The following is a 25,953-nucleotide window of genomic DNA, read 5'->3' on the forward strand; positions in this document are numbered from 1 at the left end:
CGCCAACATAGCGCCAACATAGTTTGCAAACGTGAAATAAATGAATACGCTCTCAAATGTGCCATCCGAGGCAGAGTGTGTCCGCCACGTTCGGCACACGCGATAGCTCGCTGCTCTCTGATTGGTTGAATCGTTTTTTGGACATAGCTCGGTAAGTAATTGTCCGATTAATATGAAACCTTGAAAAGGCACATCCTCGGGTCCCCAGCAATATACCTGGCAAGTTTAAAGTATATCGGACCCGTGGTTGTCGAGAAACAGCGGTCACAGACAAACGTACAAACAGAGATTACTGGAATTATAGATAGATAATCGGGAGGTTAAATCAGACGCGGACGTAGCTTCAGGACTTCGATCTTTAATTTTCGACAAGCTTTCGACCAACAAAGGTCTTCTTCTTAATCGTCCCCAAGTTCAAGTCCGCAACCTCCGCTGAACTTGGGGACGACTGTGACGTTAGAAGCTACCGAATTAATTCTTTATTCCCCTTGGATCAAGGTGGCTCACTGAGGCCTACATTTATTTTTTATCAGCACCGACCTGTAAGTAAAAAGGTAAGGCAGTGTAGTTTCTCCGACGTGGCACAACCACCATCCATTCCTGCCATTGGTAGATCGCCTGGCTTGTTGTGCTCTTTGAACCTGAGACCAAAGATCAGGGCCATCTCTCTGGATTTATCTCAGGTATTTGCCATTGTTTGATACCCAGGCTTCCGGATGGCAAACTCTTGTCCTTCAAAATTTGAAGGCCACCTCCTCTCACGTCTCTTCTTCCTGTTGAGGCCGCCGTGCCCCAAGGCGGTGTCTTGGGCCAAGTTCTGTTCCTTATCTTCATCAACAATCTTTCTGATTCTTTAGAAAACCCTCCTTATCTTTTTGCTGATTTTTCTGTCCTCTGCCATGGCCTCCCCCTCATCCTTCAGGTTGGCAGGCTGCTGAGAATGATATAATCATGATCTGTTCAACACTTAGAATGTCTTTCTACCCTGGAAAATCACACACACTCACTATGTCTCTATGAACTGTCTGGCAAACCCCTCCAGACAGGGAGGGGGAGGAGGGAGGGGGAGGGGAAGGGGAGGGTGGGGGGAGGGAGGAGTGGGAGGGTGGGGGGAGGAAGAAGTGGGAGGGTGGGGGGAGGTGGAGGGGGAGGGCGAGGGGGTGGGGGAGGGGGAGGGGGGAGGGGAGGGGGAGGGGGAGAGGGGTGGGGATGGGGAAGGGGAAGGGCAGAAAGGAAGGGGTAGGGGGGAAAGGGAGGGGCATGGGGGAAAGGGAGGGGGAGGGGAGGGGAGGGGGAGAGGAGGGGAAAGGGGAGGGGGGAAGGGGAGAGGGTAGGGTTGAGGGAGAAGGGAGGGGGAAGGGTAGGGGGAGGGGGAGGGGGGAAAGGGAGGGGGAGGGAGGAGGGGAGGGGAGGGGGGATGGGGGATGGGAGGGGAGGGGAACGGGGGGGAGGGGAGGAGAGGGGGAGAGAGGGGGAGGGGAGAGGGGGAGGGGAGGGGGGGAGGGGGGTGAGGGGGGAGGGGAACGGGGGGGAGGGGAGGAGAGGGGGGGAGAGGGGGGAGGGGAGGGGGGAGGGGGGAGAGGGGGGAGGGGAGGGGGGAGGGGGGAGAGGAGGGAGGGGAGGGGGAGAAGAGGGAGGAGGGGGAGGGATGGGAGGGGGAGAGGAGTGGGAGGGTGGGGGGAGGGGGAGGAGAGGGGGGAGGGGGAGGGATGGGAGGGGGAGAGGAGTGGGAGGGTGGGGGGAGGGAGGAAGGGGAGGTGGAGGGGAGGGGAGAGGGGGAGGAGGAGGTGGGGAAGGGGTAGGACAGAAAGGAAGAGGTAGGGGGGAAAGGGAGGAGCATGGGGGAAAGGGAGGGGGAGGGGAGGGGGAGGGGGAGGGGGATGGGGAAGGGGTAGGGCAGAAAGGAAGAGGTAGGGGGGAAAGGGAGGGGCATGGGGGAAAGGGAGGGGGAGGGGGAGGGGAGGGGAAAGGGGAGGGGGGACGGGGAGAGGGTAGGGTGGAGGGGGAAGGGAGGGGGAAGGGTAGGGGGAGGGGGAGGGGGGAAAGGGAGGGGGAGGAGGGAAGGGGAGGGGAGGGATATAGATGGTTACTGGCAATTATTGATCACATCCAGAAATGATGTAATCCACACAATTTATGTACTTTACATAACGTTAATAGGAATACATGGCCGTGTAGATGGGAAATACAGTTTGTTTGAAATAAATCACAAATATCAGATGAAAGTGAAAAAAAACCTATGTGGTGTGAATGGCAATGTTCCTCGCTGAAATGTGAAAAAATTGAATTACGTGCGAAGGCATAACTGTGAGATTATGGCGGCAAAGTTGGAACATCACGTGATCCTAGCAGAAGTACCCGGCATTGCCGGGTGGGGGAGGGGAGACCCGTACAATCGCCCTCTCGACTCAAGCTCGTATTCGATTCGTATTCGAAATCGAAAGGGGAAATCCTTCGTATTCGAATTCGTAAACACGAAATATGAATTAAAATTTAATTCATATCGCACAAAATCGACACAAAACACGGTCGCATAAAGGTGAAAAACGCAATGGCTTTTCGCCCTGAATCACGTGCAAACGTGTGATGGGATGGAACATCACGTGATCGCTCTGAGCGAATCAGCGAGCTGCTCGCACTGGCTGAGATTAGCGGGTACTTCGCTGAAATGTGCTGAGGTAAATATGAATAAAAAATATGGATCTCGTCAAATATGGTCTCAGCCATGTTCGTCCCAGGCTCAATGGCCATGTCTATGCCAAATATCAAGCACGTGAGCCTCTCCGTTTCGGAGTCTATCGGTAACATTACACACACACACACGCACACACACACGCACACACACACACACACACACAAACTGTGTTTTATATATATAGATAACCCACCACTTCAAGTGAAAAATAAATTCTACAAATTTCCGAAAAATAACAAAATACAAAACTAGAATATCTTGGTTGGATAAGTGTCCACCCCTTGGGTTAATACTTGGTGGAAGCACCTTTGGCAGCAATACAGCTGTGAGTCTGTTGGGATCGGCACAACTTGTCACTCACACACCGCCATGTCACGCCACAGATTTTGGATTGGATTTAGGTCGGGGCTCTGACTGGGCCACTCAACGACATTTCTATTTTTGTTCCTTATCCACTCCAGTGTAGCTTTGGTTGTGTGCTTCGGGTCATTGTCATGCTGAAAGGTGAACTTCCATCCCAATTTCACCTTTCTTTCAGAGGGCAGCAGGTTTTCCTCTCAGATTGTTCTGTATTTTCCTCCATCCATTTCTCCTTCTATCCTGACAAGTGCCCCAATCCCTGCTGATGAGAAACATCCCCATAACATGATGCTGCCACCACTATGCTTCACATTAGGGATGGTGTTCTTTGGGTGATGTGCTGTGTTAGGTTTGCGCCAAATGTAACATCTTGCATTTCGGCCAAAACGTTCCATCTTGGTTTTGTCAGACCACAAAACTTTTTGCCACATGACTTCAAATTTTTTTGCATACCTCAAACAGACTCAACGTGTGCTTTTTGAGTAATGGCTTCCTTCTTGCCACCCTACCATACAGGCCAGACTTGTGGAGTGCTTGGATATTGTTGTCACATGCACACAGTGACCAGTCTTTGTCATAAAGGCCTGTAGCTCTCTCAAAGTTGCCATTGGCCTCTTGGATGACCTCTCTGATCAGTCTCCTCCTTGCTTGGTCATCCAGTTTGGAGGGACGGCCTGATCTAGGCATGGTCTTGGTGGTACCATACACTTTCCATTTCTTAATGATTGTCTTGACTGTGCTCCAAGGGATATTCAAGACCTTTGAAATATATTTTATACCCATTCCCTGATCTGTGCCTTTCCAGAACTTTATCCCGAAGGTCTTTTGAAGCTCCTTGGTGCTCATGGTTGAGTCTTTGCTGTGAAATGTACAACTCAGCAGAGGAAAACCTACAGAAACAGCTGATTTTATCATGAAATAATCAGAATCACTACAATGTATCACAGGTGGAGGCCAACTAACATGGTGTGTGATTTTGAAGGTGATTAGTTACACCTGGGCTAATTTACAATTGCTGTTATAAGGGTGGTGGACACATATCCAACCAAGATATTCTAGCTTTATATTTTAAATAAATTTTCTGAAATTTGTAGAATTTGTTTTACACTCGGAAGTTGTGGGTTATGATGAGTAAACAAAGGTGGAAAAAAGTCTGATTTAATCCAGTTCAATTCCAGACAATAAGGTAACAAAAGGTGAAAATTTTGAAAGGGGATGTAGACTTTCTATCGGCACTGTTGACTGACAAATGTTTGTCCCTTATTAACCACCCCAAACCCACCCTATCCTTCCCAGGTTAATTCCCATCCCCCCCCTCTTCCACAACACTCCTTTATTGTACACCGCTCCTTTCCCATGCCATCTCCAGGCGCTGCATATCGTCATGGCCGGGCACCGAAGGGGGCTCGGCAATGATGCACGCTGAAAGGGAGTACTCAGTTTTCACTCTGGTTTCTTGTTTGTTTTCCTGTTTGTCCAGGCGATATCTCAGCCATCCATTGCACTAGAAGCTGAAATTTCAGCACAATAGTGAGCAAGTGCTTTGGCAAAAACGGTATTTTTTGTTTTTTGATTAATTAATTAAATGACAGTTGAAGTCGCCACAATTGAGGAAGAGACAGTTGGGATGAATGGATAGAAGTTGGTCCATGTTGTCAGACAGGGAGATGTAAATGGAGTCATCACTGTTCGGTGGACGGTACAACACACATAAAAACAAATGGTGGGAGCGGAGAGGAAGCCGTAGCCTGAGGTACTCCTTGGGGTGGGGTTGAGAGAGGGCAGTGCAGGGAGAGTGATGAAGAGAGTTTCTCATAAAGAGAGCAACCCCACCACCAGGACAATGCACAGGTCTATAATACCGGAGGAGGGAGTAACATTGAAAGATATTGAAGGAGGAAAGTTTCTGTTAAGCAGATCAAGTCTGGTTTGTCAGACACAACCTGTATGGAGAGATCAATCAGGTTTGAGCGAAGGCCTCGGATGTTTGAGGCCATATCGTTAAGGAAGAGGAAGGGGGAGCATCGGATACAGGCCAGGGGAGGGGTAGGATAAAATGAGGAAGAAGAGGAGGTAGGGAGAGCTGTTGATAGTGTGTCGGAGGTTGCAGAAGAGCTGGGAGAAAGGGAAGGAGGAGGAGGACAAAAGGTTTGATGGTGGTGGGATGAGGCACAGTGAGGTGTTGTTTGAGGGGTGGGGGGGGGGGGGCAGAGTGAGGAAGTAGTTTGGAGGAGGTGGAGGTACAAGTTGTAAGGGAGAGTAAGTGGGGAGGAGGCAGCTTTGAGGATGAGAGGTGAGAGCGGTAAAATGGAGGGTGGGGTGATTTGAAGGGGAAGGATGAGGGGGGAGTTTTGAAGGGGAGGAGCGAGGGCAGAATTTAGGAGGGGAGGAGGGAGGTTGGGAGGGGAGGGGTAATGGGGAGATTTGAAGGGGGGGGGGTGAGGGGAATTTACGTGGGCAGGGGTGAGGGGGGAGTTTAGGAGGGGAGGAGTGAGTTGGTATTTTAGAAAGTGTTGGACTATTAATGGAAAAAGAACATTTGTTGCAAAATGAGTTTCTTGTGATTTTAAAGTCAGAGATCAATTTGAAAACGTTATAGGAGGGGTGGAATGCAGGTGAGGTTAGAGAATGTAAAAAGGAAGAACTGTAAGAGATTTAATTTTTTTTTGAAAAGGAGAAATTTGATGATCAAATTGAAGAAAGCCTTTTAAAGAGGAAGAAGAAAAGCGTGTTATTATATACCACAGAATACAACACTGCAGGGGAAAGTTTAAACATATTTAAACAAAACCGTGAAAACTATCTGGGAAATTCCCTGAAGTGAGGGCATGGAGCCTAAGGGGGTGAAGGATTCCAGAACAGGTTCAGAAGGATGAACAGAAGAATAGGAGATTGACAGCCAGTGAGCCAGGTGAGCAGAGAACAAAGGAACAGGGAGGTGTACAAGCAATTGTGTTCATATGGGAGGAGAGGCCTACTTTTTAAATTCGTAGTTAATATATATATATTGAAAGTTAGGTGAAAGTGGATCTGAGGAAGAAGGAGAAAAGTTCGAGTATGGTGAAAACTAGAATTGGAAAGATATCGGCTGGAGAGGATTGAGTTATGAAGGAAGAAGAGAAAACGGGCGGGGCGAGACGACAAGTGGTCGCGGTCGGGGGAGGGGAAGCCATGAGGAGAGAAGGAAATTATTACTAAGATTATTTATTTTGAGTTTTTGTTGTATTAATACTTTAAACAAAGGGTAAGATATTCGGGGGAAGTATGGAGTGAAAAGCAAGACAAAGAAAAAAGCAATACAGTAAAAGAATGAACATGAACGTAAATAGACAACAAACGACCGCTGAGGAGACACGAAAGCCTCAAGGGACCAGGCCACAAATGTGGCACGAACAAAACGACTATTACACACAGGTATGCACGATTTACAAACCGAGATCTTATTAAAAACATACAGTAAACACATACACAGTAAAATAAACAGTTGATATTTGACAAAAATACAAACGAGAAAAATACTTAACTTGATGAGGAAGCTTGGAAGAACACTACCTCGCCGGCGGAACCGGAAGCGGAAGCCCAAAAGAGTTGAATACTTATGACTCAAGACATATCAGCTTTTTCACTTTAAATTATTTTGTACAACAAAATCTAAAAAATAAAATTCCACTTTGACATTATGGGGTTTTATGTCCAGATCAGTGACAAAAAAATCTCAATATAATCCATTTTAAATTCAGGCCGTAGCACAACCAAATGTGCAAAAAGTCAAGGGGTGTGAATACTTACTGAAGGCAGTGCACATAATAGCACTAAAAGAATACAGCTCTGTCGCAATCCTTTCTGCAATTCAAAACCTCTGGTCTCACCAACATTTGTTGTCACTTTTGCTCTTTGATTCAAGGTGAGATTTGAGGTCAAATTTGCTCTAATGCTATCTCATATATTTTACATCTCTACAAGTTTGTCATGTTCAACTTTATCGAATGCCTTTGTGTAATCTATGAAACATACAAATAACTTTCTATTATCTTGTATCACTCTTTCGGTTAATACCCGCTGTTGGCATGTTACCTTTCCCTCTCGGAATCCCACTTGGTTGTCACTCAGACACCTTTCTCCTTTTTATGGGTGTCGTAATACCTCCAATGCATGTGAGACTAAGCTAATTGATTGATATTGTCTATACTCTGCAGTGTTGCTAACTTTGGTGATTTCACAAAAGATAGACATCAGAAAATCTTCTGGCATCCCACATGTATATTTTACCATCTACTAATTATACCTGTCAAGTATTTCTTCACCCTTTTCTCCCATGTGTTGGACCAGGTCAGTTGGATTATTTCATCAACCCTTAGCCTGGTGTTGGCTTAGCGGTTAGGGTGCCGGCTTGGGATCCTAGGATCCTGGGTTTGAATCCCGGTCGATCGCTGAATTATCACCAGGGGGTTGACTCAGCCCGTCATCCTTCCGAGGTCCGCAAATTGAGCACCAGTTCACTGGTAATTCCGTGTGTCGCAAAAGACGACTAACAGGGTTGGCGGCAGTAAGGGCATCCGGCCATAAAACATTGCTTCAAAAAAGGGACCACGGTGCCCGAAAAAGGCCAACCCCTGCTCTGGGGGGAAAAATGGCCTCTAAAGGTGGTTCATTACGGCCTTCCCCATAGGAAGTTTTCTGTGCACCACCTTTCTTTTCCACCACCTCCTCTTCAAATATGTTTACATTTTGATAAATATTTGTGCATTTGATTATTAATTCTGTAAATATGGAACAAGACAATATTATCATAATTTATGGTTGAATTGGAGGCTCAAAGTTTCACATTGAAATTGACATTGAGGCAGGCGCTGAAATAATTGTATCGTTCCCTTTGAGGAACCGTGTACCGTGAAATTCACGTGATTTTTTTTGGAACTTTTGTCCGTACCTGATTTATATTACAACTGGAACGGTATTCGGTAGAGCGCATACCTCTGCCAGGCTGACCAGTTTACGTTTTGGATCTGGAACCGCACCGGAACCGGAATCAAATCGCTTTATTGTTGTCACCTACCCAACTCATCCACAACGTATTGAAATATTCTGCTGTACTGTATATTGTTTTTGGCCTTATATTTCAACTGTATAGAATCACTTTAAAAATTCTTGTATCCAGATCCAGATCCTCACCAACATCTTACTATAATTCACCAAATTTCTGTCTGTCCGTCCGTTCCCAGGTACCGCAAAAACGGACAAACCGATCGCAACGAAATTTTGGGTGGGTAATCCTAAGACCCCCTGGAGTAAAATAGGCTATATTGTTTTCCCAATTTTCCAATTTTTCCAAACACGATGGAATAATATTTACCGATATGAACAGTGATGTGGCTTTTATTGAAATTTAACAAATACTGTTTAGATTTTGATGATTTGCGGATGTTTATATAAATCGTTTAAAATTAAAAAAAGCCTTCAATTTCTGATATTTTGCCTTTTCATTTGGGCTTCCCAATTTAAGCGCCCCGCCCATAGGGCAGGTACCGTTGCTAGTGTTATCAATTCATCCTTTTCGCACGCCAAACCTGTGCACCAAGTTTCGTCCGAATTCGTTCATAACCTTTTGAGATATCCTGCTCACAAACAGAGGGTTTTGAAAACATAACCTTCCGTGGCAGAGGTAATAATCTGCTTGGAGGCCAAAGTAGCATCACAGCAGGAAACCTACAGGAGTTGTGCACCAAGTTCAGGAGATTTGTGATTATGTCATAAAAAGTTTCTGAGGTTCCTGTGTTGTTTCAGGGTTTGGGGCGATATTCCATCTATGTTGCCAACTATGCCAGTGGGAGCGTGGGGCCTCATGCGCTCATTGAAATGGACGTGCTCGCCAGCGATGTGACCCACGGAGTTGTTGCTTTGACCAACGTTGCCAAGGAAGCGGGTGTCGACAAATACACTGGTAAAGTTAAGAGAGCAGCTTCATGACTGGTCTTCTCCATCTGAAATCCAATGCATATTCAATAATCATTCATATATGTTAAATGGCAGAGGTGCACTTTTCTTGTGTGAATGGGCAAGAGGATTCCAACGGTATGTAATATGATGGGTGAGGCCGAGTCTATCGATGGACAGATAGACAGAAAATACAACTTTTTATTTATAGATAGACTAGCAGGAGTACCCGGCGTTGCCAGGGGAGGCAGGTGTTTGGTTTGGGAGGAAGCAGGAGAGGAAGGGGGAGTGCAAGGGGGAGTGCAAGGGGGAGGTGATGGGAGAGGGAGGGGAAGGATATACTACATACATGTGGAAGGCGAGATGAGAACAACTGATCTTGCTTCAACAGTTTATTGAGTATTGCAGGTGGAGATGGATGAAAAACATTAGGCTGGTTAAAATTTTTTTCCTGTTTATCATCACTTTTTTTCAAAAAGGTGGGTAGGGAGGGAGGGTTTTTAATTTTTTTTTTCAGAGTGAAATTTTAATGGATTATTCAATGCACAATATGTTTTTTTCTTAAATATACTTGATCGGACATACATGATGAATCATGTTATGATTTCTAAACAAGTAAACCATCGTATGTACGCACTGATACGATTCAAATAAAGAAAAAAAAGAAACCTATGTCACATTGAGTTCTGTTTACTTTAAATATTTGCTGATACATATAACGATGGTAGACCAAAACTTCGGCTTTTAAGAATAATGTCCGGTTGCCATACATGTATCTATCAGCAGCTATTGCCATATCATTCATACATATCGAAAGCATTATGTTCATTGGTCTTCTGTTGGTTTGGCAATTGAGCATTGGTCTTCAGTCATAACGAACTCAATGAAATTTCCAAGGGTATTGATGACATCTGCCAATGTTGATTCTCTAGCTGCAACATGGGTCATAGTCTTTTTATCTCTCACCGAGATGTTTACCACTCCATTGGTGTCCTCAATTATTGGTACACCTGAAAAAGAAAAATCACTATAAAATATACTTGTACATTGTCTACTCTACTGTTTATCTATCAGCCAAGCCACAAACATCAAGGTTCAAACAACAAAAATGTGGGGAAAAATTGTACATTGAAAAAATGAGCACCCCCCCCCCCATTCCCCTACACACACACACACACACACACACACACACACACACACACACACACACACACACACACACACACACACACACACACACACACACACACACACACACACACACACACACACACACACACACACACACACACACACACACACACACACACACATCCTTTCACAACTAATAATTGCAAGTATTCATCAGTCTCAGATCAAATTCAGTGTTTTGTACTGAAATTGTTTTTTCCAAGTCTGGATTTGGTTTGGAATTTTGAACCACCCGGGAATGAAAACTAGACATACAGATCTGGGATCCCAGTACAAATATACCGACAGATGTTAGTTTAGAACAGAACTGGAGTCCAACATTTCCCACCATTCTTTATGAATAAAATAAGGAAGCGCACACCCCATTTATCAGAAGCAAAACCTGCGGTCCACGTAAATGGCGAGTGAGGGGGAAAACCCGCACACACTAAATATTCAACAACAACGTACATTAAAACGGTTATATTTCTTACCATCAAGCGTTCCCGACACGAGCTCATAATACAGTTCGTCTAGTGATATTTTCTGGCAATTTGACACCAACCCAGGCCTTTAGAACACTGGACGTTTGCCCAATTTGGCAAACAACGAACGGCATTTTCTGTCAAAGTGTCGTGCACATGTAGCTTGGCTCAGACAGTACGCGAGCACATACAAAATTCGAACCTGTTCCACTGAGCAGGAACGGATTTTACTGACTTCGCGAGCAAAAAAAAAAAAAAAAAAGGAGATTTTTAGGGGCGGACGACTTTCACGGGGCGGGCGGCGATGATAAACAGGAAGTTTTTTTTAACCAACCTTATAGACACAATGAAAACTCTGTCAGGACGCAATCGTTGACAATTTAGGAATTTACAAACTTCAGGGCAATACTTTCATGTATTCAATGATGAGCTCTGTTACCATAATACCGTTACAATTTACTGCAGTTGAAGAGTAAATATTTTACCAATGCAATCTACTACCAATTGAACAATTCCGATCAACTATCTTCTGTCATTAATTCAGGTGTTAACTAATAAAAATATTATCGTTAAACATTAAAGACATTATAGTTAATAACAATTCAACATTCCAATTTCACTAATGCCCAGTAATAATATAACCATAAATCAACCGGTAACCAATAGTAAAATTGTTCTCCAATAAATGTACAATACATATAGTACTTCTTGTTATTAATGAACATAACCGAATGCATCAGTTAATATAACAAGACCCAGAACAAGATGGATACAATACCCTGAGCATTCGTATTTCTATAACAATGCAAACATTACAGCCATAACAGACGAAACAGTCAATTAAAACAAACATACATTACGCCGCAGCGTGATCAATGCAACACTCACCCCTGGTGACTGATACACGGACATGGTGGAGATAACAGACTAGTCCCAATGTTCATGACTCATCGGCCATCGCCCACATAGCTCGCATCAAGATGGCGGAACCAGTGACGACGAGGATCATGGTCATGGGAGCTTATAACAGTTTTTGCTATAAATGCATTATAAGTATTTTACTTATCACAGTCATCTTAAAATGATCATCCGCATATTCTCAAGTAACAACTTTAAAAAAACGGAAACATTTGTTCAACCAATCAACTCAGTGCATCAATAATTCACGGAAGTCGCCGACCGGCACAATAACCGAGAATCATCGAGAATTCACAGAAGAATAGTAATGAATGGCTAAGGTCGATACCTACTTTACATATACATCTTTCAGGGAGGTGGGGAAGGGAAGGAGGAAAAATTTACCTGTGCAAAGAGTGCTTTAACCTCAGTGTCGCCCAGGTAAAATAGGAAATTGTAATACCCTCTGCCACTATCACCAGGTGGTGCTACACGGTACACATTTACATAGAGAATTTACGCCCCTCTTCCGGTCCTCCACACCTCCGAATGAAGCCACAGCCACATAGCCTATGTTACCCCCCAGACAAAGTTGTCGTACCCCGAGTAAAGTATATAAGTGTTTATAGCTGGAGTACCCGGCGTTGCTCAAATGAAAAAGAAACATTAACATATTTGAAATGAGGGAAAATATAATGGAAAAGCAATTACATGAAAATCAGAATCCATCACAAATGTCAAATCATCATTTTACCTTTTGGTTGAATATATGCTGGTGAATGTACCGTGTGGTAAGCCGAAGAGTGAATGGATAACCGAAGCCGAAGAGTAATAACCGAAGTAATAACCGAATCGGATAGCCGAAGAGTGAATAACCCCACTAAGTCTCAGTGGGAAAGTCCAGACCCCCCCCCATCCGGACCAAATTTAGATCCTGGGGGGACAGGGCCTTCTTCATCGCTGCTCCCACCCTCTGGAACTCGCTACCTCACACCATCAGAGACTCCTCCTCACTCACCACATTCAAAACATCACTCAAGACCCACCTGTTCAACACTGCATTCAACATTTAACCCACAGCATCTAACCCCTGACTATCTCCTCTCCTCCTCCCTCCTTTGTGCTTTGAATATTTCCCTATTGATTCTTCTTTTTTTGCAATTGTCTTTATGTTTTGCTATGCATTATGTTTTGCACTCTGTCAAAGCGTCTTTGGGCTTCCTGAAAAGCGCTATATAAAATAAATGCATTATTATTATTATTATTATTATTATTATTATTAATGGAATAGGCTTGATTCGTGAGGTCACACAACGTAGGCTTTATTCAGCGAGAACAGTACAGCCTGTAACAACACAGAAGCAAAGCTAAGTCTGTCGCTTAATAATACAAATAATACTACATACATAAGCATAACAATCCTACATTAATAATTAACCAAGAACATAACGATTATTATTCCTACCGTAATTATCATCCATCCACACGAGCCCACGCAGCATCCATCTTGAATATCGCAATTCCCTACGGGTAATCGCAAGACCCGGATATATATAACCTATGATGCTGATGTTGTTGTTGTTGTTCAGGGAGGGGAAAAGATCCAGGCTCTCGGGCTTACAGTATGGAGGAGGATTTGGAATGACAATCTATAACATTCTCGCCCTCTCAAAATAATAAGCGAGTAAACCCCTACAGATTCAGGCGAACAGGTGGTTTTCTGTCTCGCCCTGATCTGCGCAGTGGAGGAGCATTAGGAACCTCCTTCGGAGAGCTTCCAACATCTAAGAGCTGGTAGTATCTTCATTACCACTCATGAGCTGATCGTGTGACAGATCCCCCGGGGTTGCGTCTGTGTCCAGTCCAGGTGGTTTTTGGACAGGAGGATCTAAGCCACCAGAGTTTTGGACCTTACCACATGGTGCCAGGTCATGCAGAGCCACAGATGTCTCTTTACCGCCAGGGTAGCGCACGTGGGCATACTGAGGGTTAGCCTCAAGCAGTTCCACCTCCTCAATGACAGGGTCATACTTCGATTGCCTCACGTGACGTTTCAAGAGAACAGGTCCAGGTGAGGATAGCCATGTCGGAATTGAGCAGCCACTTGTAGACCGTCGTTGGTAATTATTGAATAAACGCTCGTGTGGAGTAGCATTTGTAGCAGTCGAGAGCAGAGAACGTATAGAATGCAAGGCGTCTGCCAGAACGTTCTCCGATCGAGGAGTTGGTAGGCCTCGTGATTTGAGAGCCAGAGTAATATTCTTCCAAATCACACCATTGTAACGTTCACACTGGCCGTTCCCTCCAGGATTATACCGGGTAGTGCGACTGGTCGAGACGCCGCGGTCGTATAGGAAGTGCTTCAATTCTGACGACATAAAGGAACTCCCCCTGTCAGAATGTACATAAGCAGGCATACCAAACATAGCAAAGAGTTGACTAAGACATTTAATGACGGTGCAAGTTGTCATGTCGGAACAAGGAAAAGCAAATGGGAAGCGAGATAACTCATTTATCACAGTAAGCAAGTAGCAGTTAGCGGTAGATGATGGTAAGGGCCCCTTGAAATCCATACTGAGCCTTTCAAAGGGTTGTGTAGCTTTTATCAAATGTGACTGTTGCGGTTGGTAGACTCTTGGTTTGCACTCGGCACACACTGGACAGGAGGCTGTTATCTTCTTCACTTCCTCAACAGAGAAGGGAAGATTTCGAGTTCCTACTAAATGTACCATCCTTGTAGTGCCGGGGTGGCAGAGAGAATTGTGCAGTTCGATTAAGGTATCTGTACTGATTGCCGAGCAGTCTGCTCTGGATAAAGTGTCTGCCACTATGTTCTCGCTCCCAGGTCGGAACTGCATATCAAAGTTGTAGCAGGAAAGTTCAATCCTCCATCGTTGTATTTTATCATTCTTGATCTTTCCCGATTGCTTTGAGTCAAACATGAAGACTACAGACTTCTGATCAGTGATCAGGGTGAAATGGCGTCCAGTCAGATAGTGTTGCCACTTACGCAATGATTCAACAATGGCATATGCCTCTTTCTCCACTGAAGAATGTTTGCATTCACTCGCATTCAGTGTCCTAGAAAAAAATGCCACGGGTCTCCTGACTTGGTTAAGTGTGGCAGCTATCGCAATGTCAGAAGCATCTGTCTCAACAACAAATGGAACGGACTCGTCAATAGAATTAACCACCGATTTCTCCACCTCTGCTTTCAGATCATTGAAAGCTTGTTGGGCTGCATTAGACATAGGAGAACCGACCTGAACAAGGGGGCCAACCTTCTTCGAGTAGTTAACAATCCACTGAGTAGTACGAAAACATACCCAGCGCACGACGCAGAGACCCCTTATCCACTGAAAGGGGAAGATCACGGAGTGGCCGAAGTCTCTCTGCATTGGGCCTAATTAACCCATTCGAGATTGTATATCCCAGGAGACCAACTGAGGCTACAGAGAATGAGCATTTATCAAGGTTGAAGGTTATGTTGAACTTCTTGGCAGCCTCGAGAAATTTGTGAAGATTATTGTCATGCTGTTCCTTACTTTTGCCACAGACAGTAATGTTATCCAGGTAAGCATAGGTATCAGACAGTCCGTTATCTATATATATAAAACACAGTTTGTGTGTGTGTGTGTAATGTTACCGATAGACTCCTAAATGGAGAGGCTTACGTGCTTCATATTTGGCATAGACATGGCCATTGAGCCTGGGACGAACATGGCCAAACTCAAAATATTTGACGATCCATATTTTTTATTCATATTTACCTCAGCGCATTTCAGCGCACGGAATCAACGGAATCAGAGCAGGTGGGCGCTGATTCGCTCAGAGCGATCACGTGATGACGCTATGACGCTATGAACGCTATGACGATATGAACGATATGACGATATGAACGCTATGACGCTATGAACGCTATGACGCTATGAACGCTATGACGCTATGACGCTATGAAAAAAAAAATAGCTATGACGCTCAGAGCTCGCTCAGAGCGATCATGTGATGATGCTATGACGCTATGAACGCTATGACGCTATGAACGATATGACGCTATGAACGCTATGACGCTATGAACGATATGACGCTATGAACGCTATGACGCTATGACGCTATAAAAAAATAAAATTGCTATGACGCTATGAAACGCTATGAACGATATGACGCTATGAACGCTATGACGCTATGAACGATATGACGCTATGACGCTATGACGCTATGAAAAAAAAAAATCGCTATGACGCTATGAAATGCTATGAACGCTATGACGCTATGATGCTATGGAAAAAAAAATCGCTCGCTTTGTCAAGGGGCTCGCTCCCCCCCCCCCCGTTCCCCTCCCCTCCCCGTTCCCCCCCCTTCCCCTTCCCCCTCCCCCGCCCGGCAATGCCGGGTACTTCTGCTAGTCTGCAATAAACTGATCTATCACCCGTTGGAAACAGGATCTCTATTTGTCACCCCAAATGGAATCCTGCGAAATTGATACAACTGCCCACACGTCTCAAAGGCAGTATACGGTTCGTCTCCATCTCTGATAGGGAACTGGTGGTAAGCGGACTTTAGGTTGATAGTACTGTATAGTTGATACTGCGCTACCTTGATGACCAAATTGTCTATCTTTGGTAGTGGGTAGGCATCTAGTTGCGTGAAGCGGTTGACTGTCTGCGAATAATCAATCACCATCCGCCTTGTGTTCATCACGTTTCATCACGTTTCTGAGTTCAGAATGATGATGTTCAGGAAGAAGAAGAAGCCTTACCAACAAACTTCGACCGCTTCTGGAATTGTTTTATTTTTTGTGTTCAAATGTCTGGTGATTGTTTAGTATTTATTTATGTGAATGTGTACTTGTATATAACTGTCATTAATCAAACAGGCTTATGCACTATAGAGGGTCTAAAACACTCCCAGGCCCATCACTGATGAACCTCTGAAAGTTTGACAAAGATCCGTAAAGCCATCTTTGAGAAAAATGGCGACACCTTTTGAGATATCTCTCTTATCTAGTAGAAAGATGATCAATATTTTTGGAAATGTAAGTGAGAGGTTGAGGTGGAAGGGGGTGGTACTCTGATCCGCTCAGGGAAAAGTACTGATACTATAATACTAGGTATAGCGCATTATGATAATTTAATATACTCTACAGTCTACACGCTTTACAAATAAAACATGTGCTATGGGGTTATTAGCCTCATGTTGGTTACCTTTACACAGTGGCCTTATGGCAGCATTACCTTAGCCCACATCCCAATATACACTTTATAGCCGCCTTAAGTGGCCTCAAAATGGACAATAAGACCAATGTGTGGTATCATTGAAACCTTGCCTAGATTCTGAAGTATCGACACCTAAATTTGGGGTCTCTAGCTGCTATGGTTTGGCCATGAATGAAGAACTAACGAACAAACAAACGCACAAACTCTTGATATTATTTATAAGTTGTGCACTTGAGAGAAAGGTGTCATGGAGGAGTGTTACTGTTGCGGTCCAGAATGTTGATTAAGACTGTTGTGAAAGCATAATATTTTAGAAGCATTTATAAGGTGCAAACGGCTTATTCTCATTAATTAATTATCAGTGTCAACATTTAATTGCATACACAACATGATAATTGCCTAACTGTTCCCCTAAGAACCTAATATCAGCAAACAATGTGGCTTGAGTCGCTCCATAGCAAGCCATTTGCACGTGCCAGAAATACAGGCAACTTCAAAGCAGCCCAACGATTTGACTGCCTTTCTAGTTTCATCACTTGTTGGCAGATCATGAGCAACAGGTATCACAAATCATGGAACGCCAGATAGCTTCCAACATGAAGAATCTTAAACGCCAAAGGTACTTATCAAATCTTTAGAAGGACACTCATTGAAATCCTCCACGCAAAAATGAAAAATATTTGAACACAGAGGTAAGTTCAGCTATCTTTACTAAACACAGGTCAAAAACAAGAGGTTGCATCAATCACAAAAAACAAAAATCATGAACATCACAAGGGATGGTGCAATAAAAGTCACAGCACTGCAACACAAAGGCACGCACCTGAATACAGTCAAAACAAAATGACACAGTTTCTGGACACAACACTCCTAACAGTCAAGGACAGAATGACAGCAGTCCTCAATATCGTGTGTGTCCTCAATATCGATCTTCTGGACAGTCGAATGATTGATTTCAAATTGTTTGGAGATCTTTTTAAATCCCTTCCCAGACTCGTAGGCATCTATAACCTTCTTTCTGAAGGCCTCAGGGAGCTCTTTTGATCTGGGCATGGTGAAGTCGCACACTTCAACAACAAAGAGCAAACCAAACTAAATGTCTGAGGTTTAAATAAGACAGGTTCCTCCAAGATCCTTTCTGACGATGTTCTAATCATTTGCACCTGAGCTGGTGCACCTGATTCTAATTTTAGGTATTTGAAGTAGTGATAAATGTAGGGGTGTACTTACTTTTTCCAAATGCGAAATTTGCATTTATGTTTAAGTTATACAATGGACTACAAAATGTAAATGTTTCATGATATTTGTTATATTATATCACCTTTATCTATCAATATTGTTGAAATGAAGATCAAATAGCTGTATGTTGAAATATGTTGAAAAAGTCAAAACTTTACATGGGGTGTACTTACTTTTTCACGTGACTGTATATGTATATATATATATATATATATATATATATATATATGTAAATGTGTGTGTGTGTGTGTGTGTGTGTGTGTGTGTGTGTGTGTGTGTGTGTAGGTCGAGTCCATGCTAGTTTAATTTACAGTACTGCATTACCTGGGCAAAAACGCAGTTATTGCAACTTCCTCTAATAAAGATCGTTGCGTTTTGAATGCTTGTAATCGATTTTCTCAGTTTCAGACCTGATAATCCATTTACTTGGAACAACTAATCCTGTCTGTTTAAACATAAACATGCTAATTTTAAAGGCATCCCTTTTCTGGGATTTAAGAAAAAGTGGAAATGTGAGTTGAAGGGAGTGGCATGTTCCAAAGCTGGAAAGAGTAAATTACGAGTAAATAGAAATACAAGATTAATGTCCGACAATGTTGTTGTGTTGTATCGGTAAACATCAGCTAGCTTATTGTGGCCTTAACAGTAGATAAAGCTCCGGGGTCAGAAAATATGCACCTTGTAGTACAGGGTGTTCTAAAAAGACCCAGGCAACTTTCATGGTTTATGTAATTAGAATCACAAATGATACAATGATACCCTTTGGTTTATATTGTTGCGGATCCGCCGCCAGCCTTCTCCCCTTACCAAGGGGGGATTAGTCCCCTTGTCTTTGACTGACCAGCGTGACTCGGGACCTATGACGTCCCTGCCGGACAGCGCGAAATAGGGTATTAGGACCAAATTCGCTATTACCTAAATACTCGCGCTGCCCTGAAGCGAGGAGATAAGCCCTGCACGAACCACGTGTGTTGATACGCCGAGCGGCTTTGCGTACACACGATCCGTGCCGTTATCACTTACGAGACCCCGATTCAAGCGGTTCTTATTCGTACCACACTTAGTCAATGGAGAAATCACAAAGGCGATCAAATTGGGAAGAAAGGAAGAACAGATTTATTTACACTATACACAATGATTCAAGAAAAAGGGGACACAGAGCAGCCTTATACAGTCTTACTTAATACCCAGGACAAACGGGCCCGTCTCACACACACACACACTCACACGGGGCTTGCTGATGAGCAGGTTGATGTTCACCGCATCCAGGGATGGCTCTCGTGCAGCCCTCTCTCCGGTCCCGGCACGTCCCGTGTAGATGGAAGGAGGAGAAGGCAGGAGCTCTCCGCGCGTCATCTTGTACGGAGCAAGTTATCATGGGGCGAATGGTAGGGGGCGGGCTCTGGTGCGGCTGGCGGTTAATCACTCGCAGGTTTATCCACGTCTACTCGCGTGGCTGAAGTAGGCGCTATTCGCCACCGGCGCGGCTGGCTGCAGCCGTGTACTCGTATCACCAATGCCTCTCCTTCTTCCCCTCTGGCGCGTACGTTTTATGGCGAGTTACAGTTCAAAGCCTCAAAGCGAGCGAGTCTTCCAATCCTTCAAAGTCCTGCATGTACAACGAAGTCCTCCCAAGTCCTTCTCCCTCAAAGTCCTCCTCTGCGAGTCCTCTTATCACGCTGAAGTCCTTTCGAGGGCTTTGCGCAGCGCGTTATATAGGCACGCCCCGCGAACCTTCTCGAACTCACCAGACGCACCTCACCACGCCCTCTCACGCCATGCCGCTAGAGCCCTGATTGGCTGGTGGCTCTTACCGTCATTGCCTCTGACGCTCTGCCTCGACTCCACCCCGACCTCAACGCCGGCCCCACCCTTTTTAGGCCTACCTCGTGTTACTCGATTAGTGGACAGCCAATGCTGAACAAACTGAGCGGGCAGCCAATGCTTAACAAACTGGATTGAGGCTAGGGTGGCTGGGAAATCGGTGGCAAGTAAAGCCCATTTTCTGTCTTTTCACAACGCAGGCACTAAGAGGGGAAATAACCTATTCTTACACATACGAAGACATAACTATACTACAATTGGGCTTATGTTGCTCGTGTGACTAACTATGGGGGGCAACCCTTTTACCTTTAATGACGTCAATGTGCCAATCTCAAAACCATAGCAATATGATACGGAAACTCATAACGTTTTGTGCACATCATCAACACTCTTCAATGGGAGCTCAGTTTGTCATGTGAAGGACACCAAGGTGATACACGAGTTCTTGCCTTATTTGGCTCAGCATGTTTGCGTCCACCAGTGTGCTTGCAGTTGTGATCCGAGAACGAAGATCCTGCAGGTTTGCCACCTTGGTGTTGTAGACAACATATTTGACAAATCCTCACAGAAAAAAATCAAAGGGGATTATGTCTGATGATCGTGGGGGCCAGGTGGTTGGTCCATCTTGTCAAATGCTGCGACCTGGAAATGTTTCATTCAGGATAACTTGAACGACTAAGGACTAATGAGGAGGAGCACCGTCCTGTTGAAAAATGATATCGGGTTGCAGGTCTTCAATTTGTGGGAAAGCGAATCCTTCCAACATGTTCATGTAAATTGTTGAGGTCACTATCCTCCACAAAGAAAAACGGACCCACCAAGCAGTCATGGAGAAGGCCACACCACACATTGACCTTTGGGCAATTTTTTTTATTTTTTTATTTTTTTGTATACAAGATCGAGGCTCGTGAAAGAGCTAACATTAATCACACAAAAAGTCAAACCGACACACAAAATACAAAAAACAAGGGGAGCGGCAGACAAGATGGGGAGAGAGGGGGAAGGACACAAACACAACATTTGAGAGCAGGGACATCGGGAGGACTTGGGGGGAGGTGGGAGAGGTATAAAACATATGAACACTGCAAGGACTCTGGGGTGAATTAGCGGGGGTAGAAAAGATCAAGGTTTTGGATGGGGGAAGATAAGAGATGGTGGTGAACAGCTGTTTTAAAGACCTGGAGGGAGGAGTGGGATTGAAGGGAGTGGGGGAGTTTGTTCCAGAGGCGGGAGAAAAGGGGAATGAAAGAGTGAAGGTGAGGAGAGAGCCTAGATTTTGGCAGTTTAACCATAAGAGGGTTGCAGGCAGATCTTGTGCGACCTGAAGGAATATTGGGGGGACAGAGCACAGAGAGAGCTGGGGGAGCAAGGCCAGAGAGGAGTCGGTAGAAGACAGAAAGAGCACCAACCTTCCTGCGGTGAGTGAGTGAAAGGCCCTCGGATTTAACTTCATCGCAGGAGATTCCAATGATTCTGAAAGCTTTGGCCTCAACAGCGTGAAGCCGAGCTAGGTGTGAGGGAGGAGCACCAGCCCAGAGGGGGGAACAGTATTCCATTGAGCTGAGGATGAAAGCCTTGTATGTGGTGAGGAGCTCAGGTGTGCCAAGGAAGGACTTCACACGACGGAGGATGCCCAGTCGGCGACTGGCTTTGGAGGCCAGCTTGGAAATGTGGTTTTCCCAAGAAAGATCATGGCAGATAGTGAGACCGAAAAGCTTGAGCGACAGAACTTCTTGGAGAGGATTGTTGAGAAAGTAGATGGGAGGGTTTCCAGTCGGTCCTTTCGGAGAGACATTGTAAGAGTGTTAGATTTGTCAGGATTGAAAGACATGTTCCACTTGTTTGACCAGTCTGTGATTTTGTCCAAGTCTGCAGAGAGTGAGGAGGCTGCAGACTGCCGATCTGAGGGATGAGGAATGGAGCGGCAGAGAGTGGAGTCATCAGCAAAGAGATGGAGAGGATTTTCCAGAGAGTCGGAGAGATCATTGATGAAGACCAGAAATAGCACAGGGCCCAGAACACTACCTTGGGGAACTCCAGCCAGAACAGGAAGGGGAGATGAGAGAAATCCATTCAGGGCCACACGTTGCCTATGACCAGAGAGGAAGTCCGCAAGCCATGAGTGGAGATTTCCATGGATACCATAGGAGGAGAGTTTGGTGAGCAGAGCTGGGTGCCAGACCGTATCGAAGGCACGTGATATGTCAAGTGAGACAGCTCTGATTTCCTGTTTGGCATTGAGGACCTCCATCCATTGTTGAGACAGCAGAAGCAACATGTCCAGAGTTGAATGACCTGGTCTGAATCCAAATTGATGACCAGAGATCAAGCCATTGGCGAAGAGGAAGGATTTGATATCCGAAGCAATGATGGATTCCATGACTTTGCTAATAATTGGAAGCAGGCTGATTGGTCTGTAGTTGCAAGGATCTGTTTTTGCACCTTTTTTGTGTAAAGTGGTAATGTTTGCTGATTTCCAAGATGCTGGCAGATGACCTTGAGCAAAAGAGAGGGTGAAAAGAACAGAGAGAGGGTGAGATAGAGCGGCAGAGCAGGATTGTACGACCCGTGGGCTGATGCCGTCTGGTCCAGTTGCAGAATCAGAGTCGAGGTTTGATAAAAACTTCTCCACCTTGTCAGGAGAGAAGGACACAGAGTCCAGGAGCACTTGGGTTCGACTGGGAAAGGTGGGAACAGAGAGAGATGGGTTGGGGACACAAGATTTTGAGGCAAACACAGAGTTGAGGCATTCGGCTTTGTCACGTGCGGTGTCAACTGTGTAGCCATTTGAGGTAAGGGAGGGAATGGAGGGGGAACAATCACCAGAAACGGATTTGACCAGACGCCACCAGGATTTGGAGGGAGGAGACAGGTTTGAGAGTTCAATCTCGAGTGTGGAGAGATAGTGCTTCCTGGCACTTCTGAGGGTAGACACACACTTGTTTCGAGCTTGGTGGAAGGAACTGAGATTGCCTTCATTTGGATTTGCCTTCCAAGAGGCAAAGGCAAGTTGTTTCAGGGCATCTGCCTCACCACAAGATTCAGTGTACCATGGACGGGAGGAAGGGTAAGACAACTGAAGACGAGATGGGATAAATCTGTGCATGAGAGAGAGCAGTTTGCTTTGGAAGAATTCCCAGGAAGAATTTATGTCAGAGGCAGTAGAGATGGGAGACCAGTCCAGATGATTGAAGGCTGCTTGCAGACCGTGCCAGTCGGCCTGAGTGAAATGCCAGACTCGTCGGCACTGAGGAGGCTCTCTGAGAATGGCCAGAGAGATGTCCACTTTAACAAGCACATGATCAGAATAACCGATTGGAGCAGAAGAAGAGCAGCAGACATTTGCAGGGAAGTTAGTCATAACCAAGTCCAGAAGAGAAGATACTCCATTGACTAAGATCCGGGTCGGGAAATTGACAGATTGTGTCAGTCCCAATGAGTCGCAGAAGTCCTTTGCTGAGGTGCCATGGCTGGTGAGAGATGAACCCACACCCAGCCAGCTGGCATGATGACAGTTGAAGTCGCCACATATGAGGAAGGGAGAGTTTGGATGAGTTGATAGAAGTTGGTCCATGTTGTCCGACAGCGAAATGTAAATGGATTCATCACTGTTTGGAGGACGGAACAGAACACATATTAACAAAAGGTGGGAGTGGAGAGGAAGCCGTAGCCACAGGTACTCCTGGGGGTGGGGTGGAGAGAGGGCAGTGCAGGGAGAGTGAGGAAGAGAGTTTTTGATAAAGATAGCCACCCCACCACCAGGTCGACGCTCAGGTCTATCGTACCGGAGGAGGGAGTAACCAGGAAGAGATATTAAGGAATCAGAGACATCTTGAAGGAGGAAAGTTTCTGTTAACAGATCAAGTCTGGATTGTCAGAAGCAACCTGAATGGAGAGATCAATCAGGTTTGAGCGAAGGCCCCGGATGTTTGAGGTCCATACCGTTAATGAGGAGAGAGGGGGAGCATCGGGTGCAGGACAGGGGAGGGGAGGGGTATGGTCAGATGAAGGGTGAGAAGGAGGTGGGAGGAGGGAGAATTTGGGAGGGATGGTTGGGGGGGAGATTTGAAGGGGAGGGGTTGGGGGAGAGTTTTGAATGGGAGGGGCAAGGGGGGAGTTTCGGAGGGGAAGGGAAGGGCAAGGGGGGAGTTTAGGAGGGGAGGGGCAAGGGGGAAGATTTGTAGGGGAGGGGCAACGGGGGAGTTTAGGAGGGGAGGGGCAAGGGGGGAGTTTAGGAGGGGAGGGGCAAGGGGGGAGTTTAGGAGGGGATGGGCAAGTGGGGAGATTTGGAGGGGAGGGGCAAGGGGGGAGTTTAGAAAGTGGATGATTAATGAAAGATTAATATTTATAACAAATTGGGTTTGTTGTGATTTTCAAGTTAGCGATCTGTTTAAGAACGATGGAGGAGGGGTGGAATGAATGAGAATTTAGAGCATGGAGTGATTTGGAATCATAAGAGATTGAATATTTTTTTGAAATGGAATGAGTTGAAGAGGAAATTTGGGCTGTCATCTGTCAGTTTTGTGTTCAATGACCACGTGGGGGGTGTCAGAGCCCCAGATACTCACATTGTGCCTGTTGAACTTCCCCGATACGTGAAATCAAGCTTCATCTGGGAGCATAACCTTTTTCAGGTAATCATCATCCTCTATGTGACGCAGCATTTCCAAGGCAAGCACCTTGTGTTTGAGTCCATCATTTGATTTGAGCTCCTGCAGAATCTGCACCTTGTAGAAATGATGCTTCAGTCTTTCATGCAAAATCCTGTGTACAGTGGTGGTTGGTAGTCCCAGCTCTCTGGATGCATGGCGGATTGATTTTCTGGGACTTTCTTGAAATGATTCACTCACTCGTCCAATGTTTGTTGCACTTGTGCTTGGTCAACAAGTACTTTTCTGTTTCTGACAACCTCCAGTCTCCTTAAACCTCTTGTACCACTCTCTGATACTAGTCCGCAATGGCGGATTCCTTCCATACCCTGTACGGAAATTAAGCTGAACTTGCGTGTCGGATCTCGTCTCGATGACCTGTGGAGTCACCATTTTTTAAAACATTTTTACCAACTGACCTCAAAATAAAGAAAACTTTATGAGTCTCTGTATCATATAAAGCAAAGTGTATTCATTGTATAATTTGTGTTACTGAATATATTAACAACCAAAGTTAGGCATGTCTTTTTGGAATGCCCTGTATTTCGGAACGTAGTAGAGCAGGCAATAGCGAGATGTTTGGCGATATCTTTAATTGCCCACTGGAGTCAGGACAGGTACCAGGGGATTAGAGATTAGCAAATGTAACACCGTTATTTAAGAAAGGATCCAGAGAGAATTGTGAACTACAGACTTGTTAGGTTGACTTTAGTTGTGGGGAATTTGTCGGAGACATTCATTAGGGACCGGATGAACAACCATTTCAATAAATGCAAACTAATTAAAATGCAGTCAGCATGGCTTTACCAAAGGTAGATCATGTTAACAAACTTATTAGAGTTCTCTGAAGCAGTTTCTGATTGGGTGGATGAGGGAAGTGCAGCTGACATAGTATGTTGGTACGTGGAGGGGATGGAGAGGGGCCAATGTAGCATGTGCTGAGAATAGCTAAGTCCATGTGCTTGAGTAGGTTAGATTTATACCAGGTCTGTTCGCCAGATGTTTGCCAGTCGACCGCCAGATCTCTTCCGTTTACTTATAGTGTATTTTTCCCTATTGTCCCCTGCGTTCTTTTTAAATATAACCATTTATTTGCAACAACCTCTTCCCGCCTGTTGCCTTCCGCACGAGCAACCATCAGTGTCAGAACATGTTTGGCCAGGCCTTTTGGGAACATAGAGTTGGAACAGTGTCCTACTATTAGAGCTTGGAGATTATTCTTTGGTCCAGTTCAGTGTGAATGCAGAGGCGTCACTAGCTTTCACAAAGATTCGGGGTTCGGTCCCCCTCTCCACCCTCAATAAAACATTTGGCGCAGTGGCCAAAATAAGGGTATTGCTATGTTACATAAAGGATGTTGCAGGAGTTAAAATTAAAGGACCTTTTTGGATTTTCAATCAAATGTATTTCAACCTTTGTGAATCCAAACAATGAATAAAGTCCAAAAACTACACAACTTATTAATTAAGCGACACCACCCACGG

At 45.1% G+C, this 25,953-nt stretch overlaps 1 protein-coding gene across 1 annotated transcript in view; it reads left to right on the forward strand.

Moving 5' to 3' along the window:
- The window catches only part of LOC144888388 (cartilage acidic protein 1-like), a 246,602-nt gene that overhangs the window by 135,782 nt on the left and 84,867 nt on the right, over positions 1 to 25,953 (forward strand). The window contains exon 4 of the mRNA XM_078766245.1: positions 8,840 to 8,996. Coding sequence (XP_078622371.1) covers positions 8,840 to 8,996 — 157 coding nt within the window. The remainder of the gene's footprint in view (positions 1 to 8,839; positions 8,997 to 25,953) is intronic.

This window comes from Myxine glutinosa, chromosome 12, assembly GCF_964187855.1.
Source record: "Myxine glutinosa chromosome 12, kmMyxGlut1.1, whole genome shotgun sequence".
Classification (NCBI taxonomy): domain Eukaryota; kingdom Metazoa; phylum Chordata; class Myxini; order Myxiniformes; family Myxinidae; genus Myxine; species Myxine glutinosa.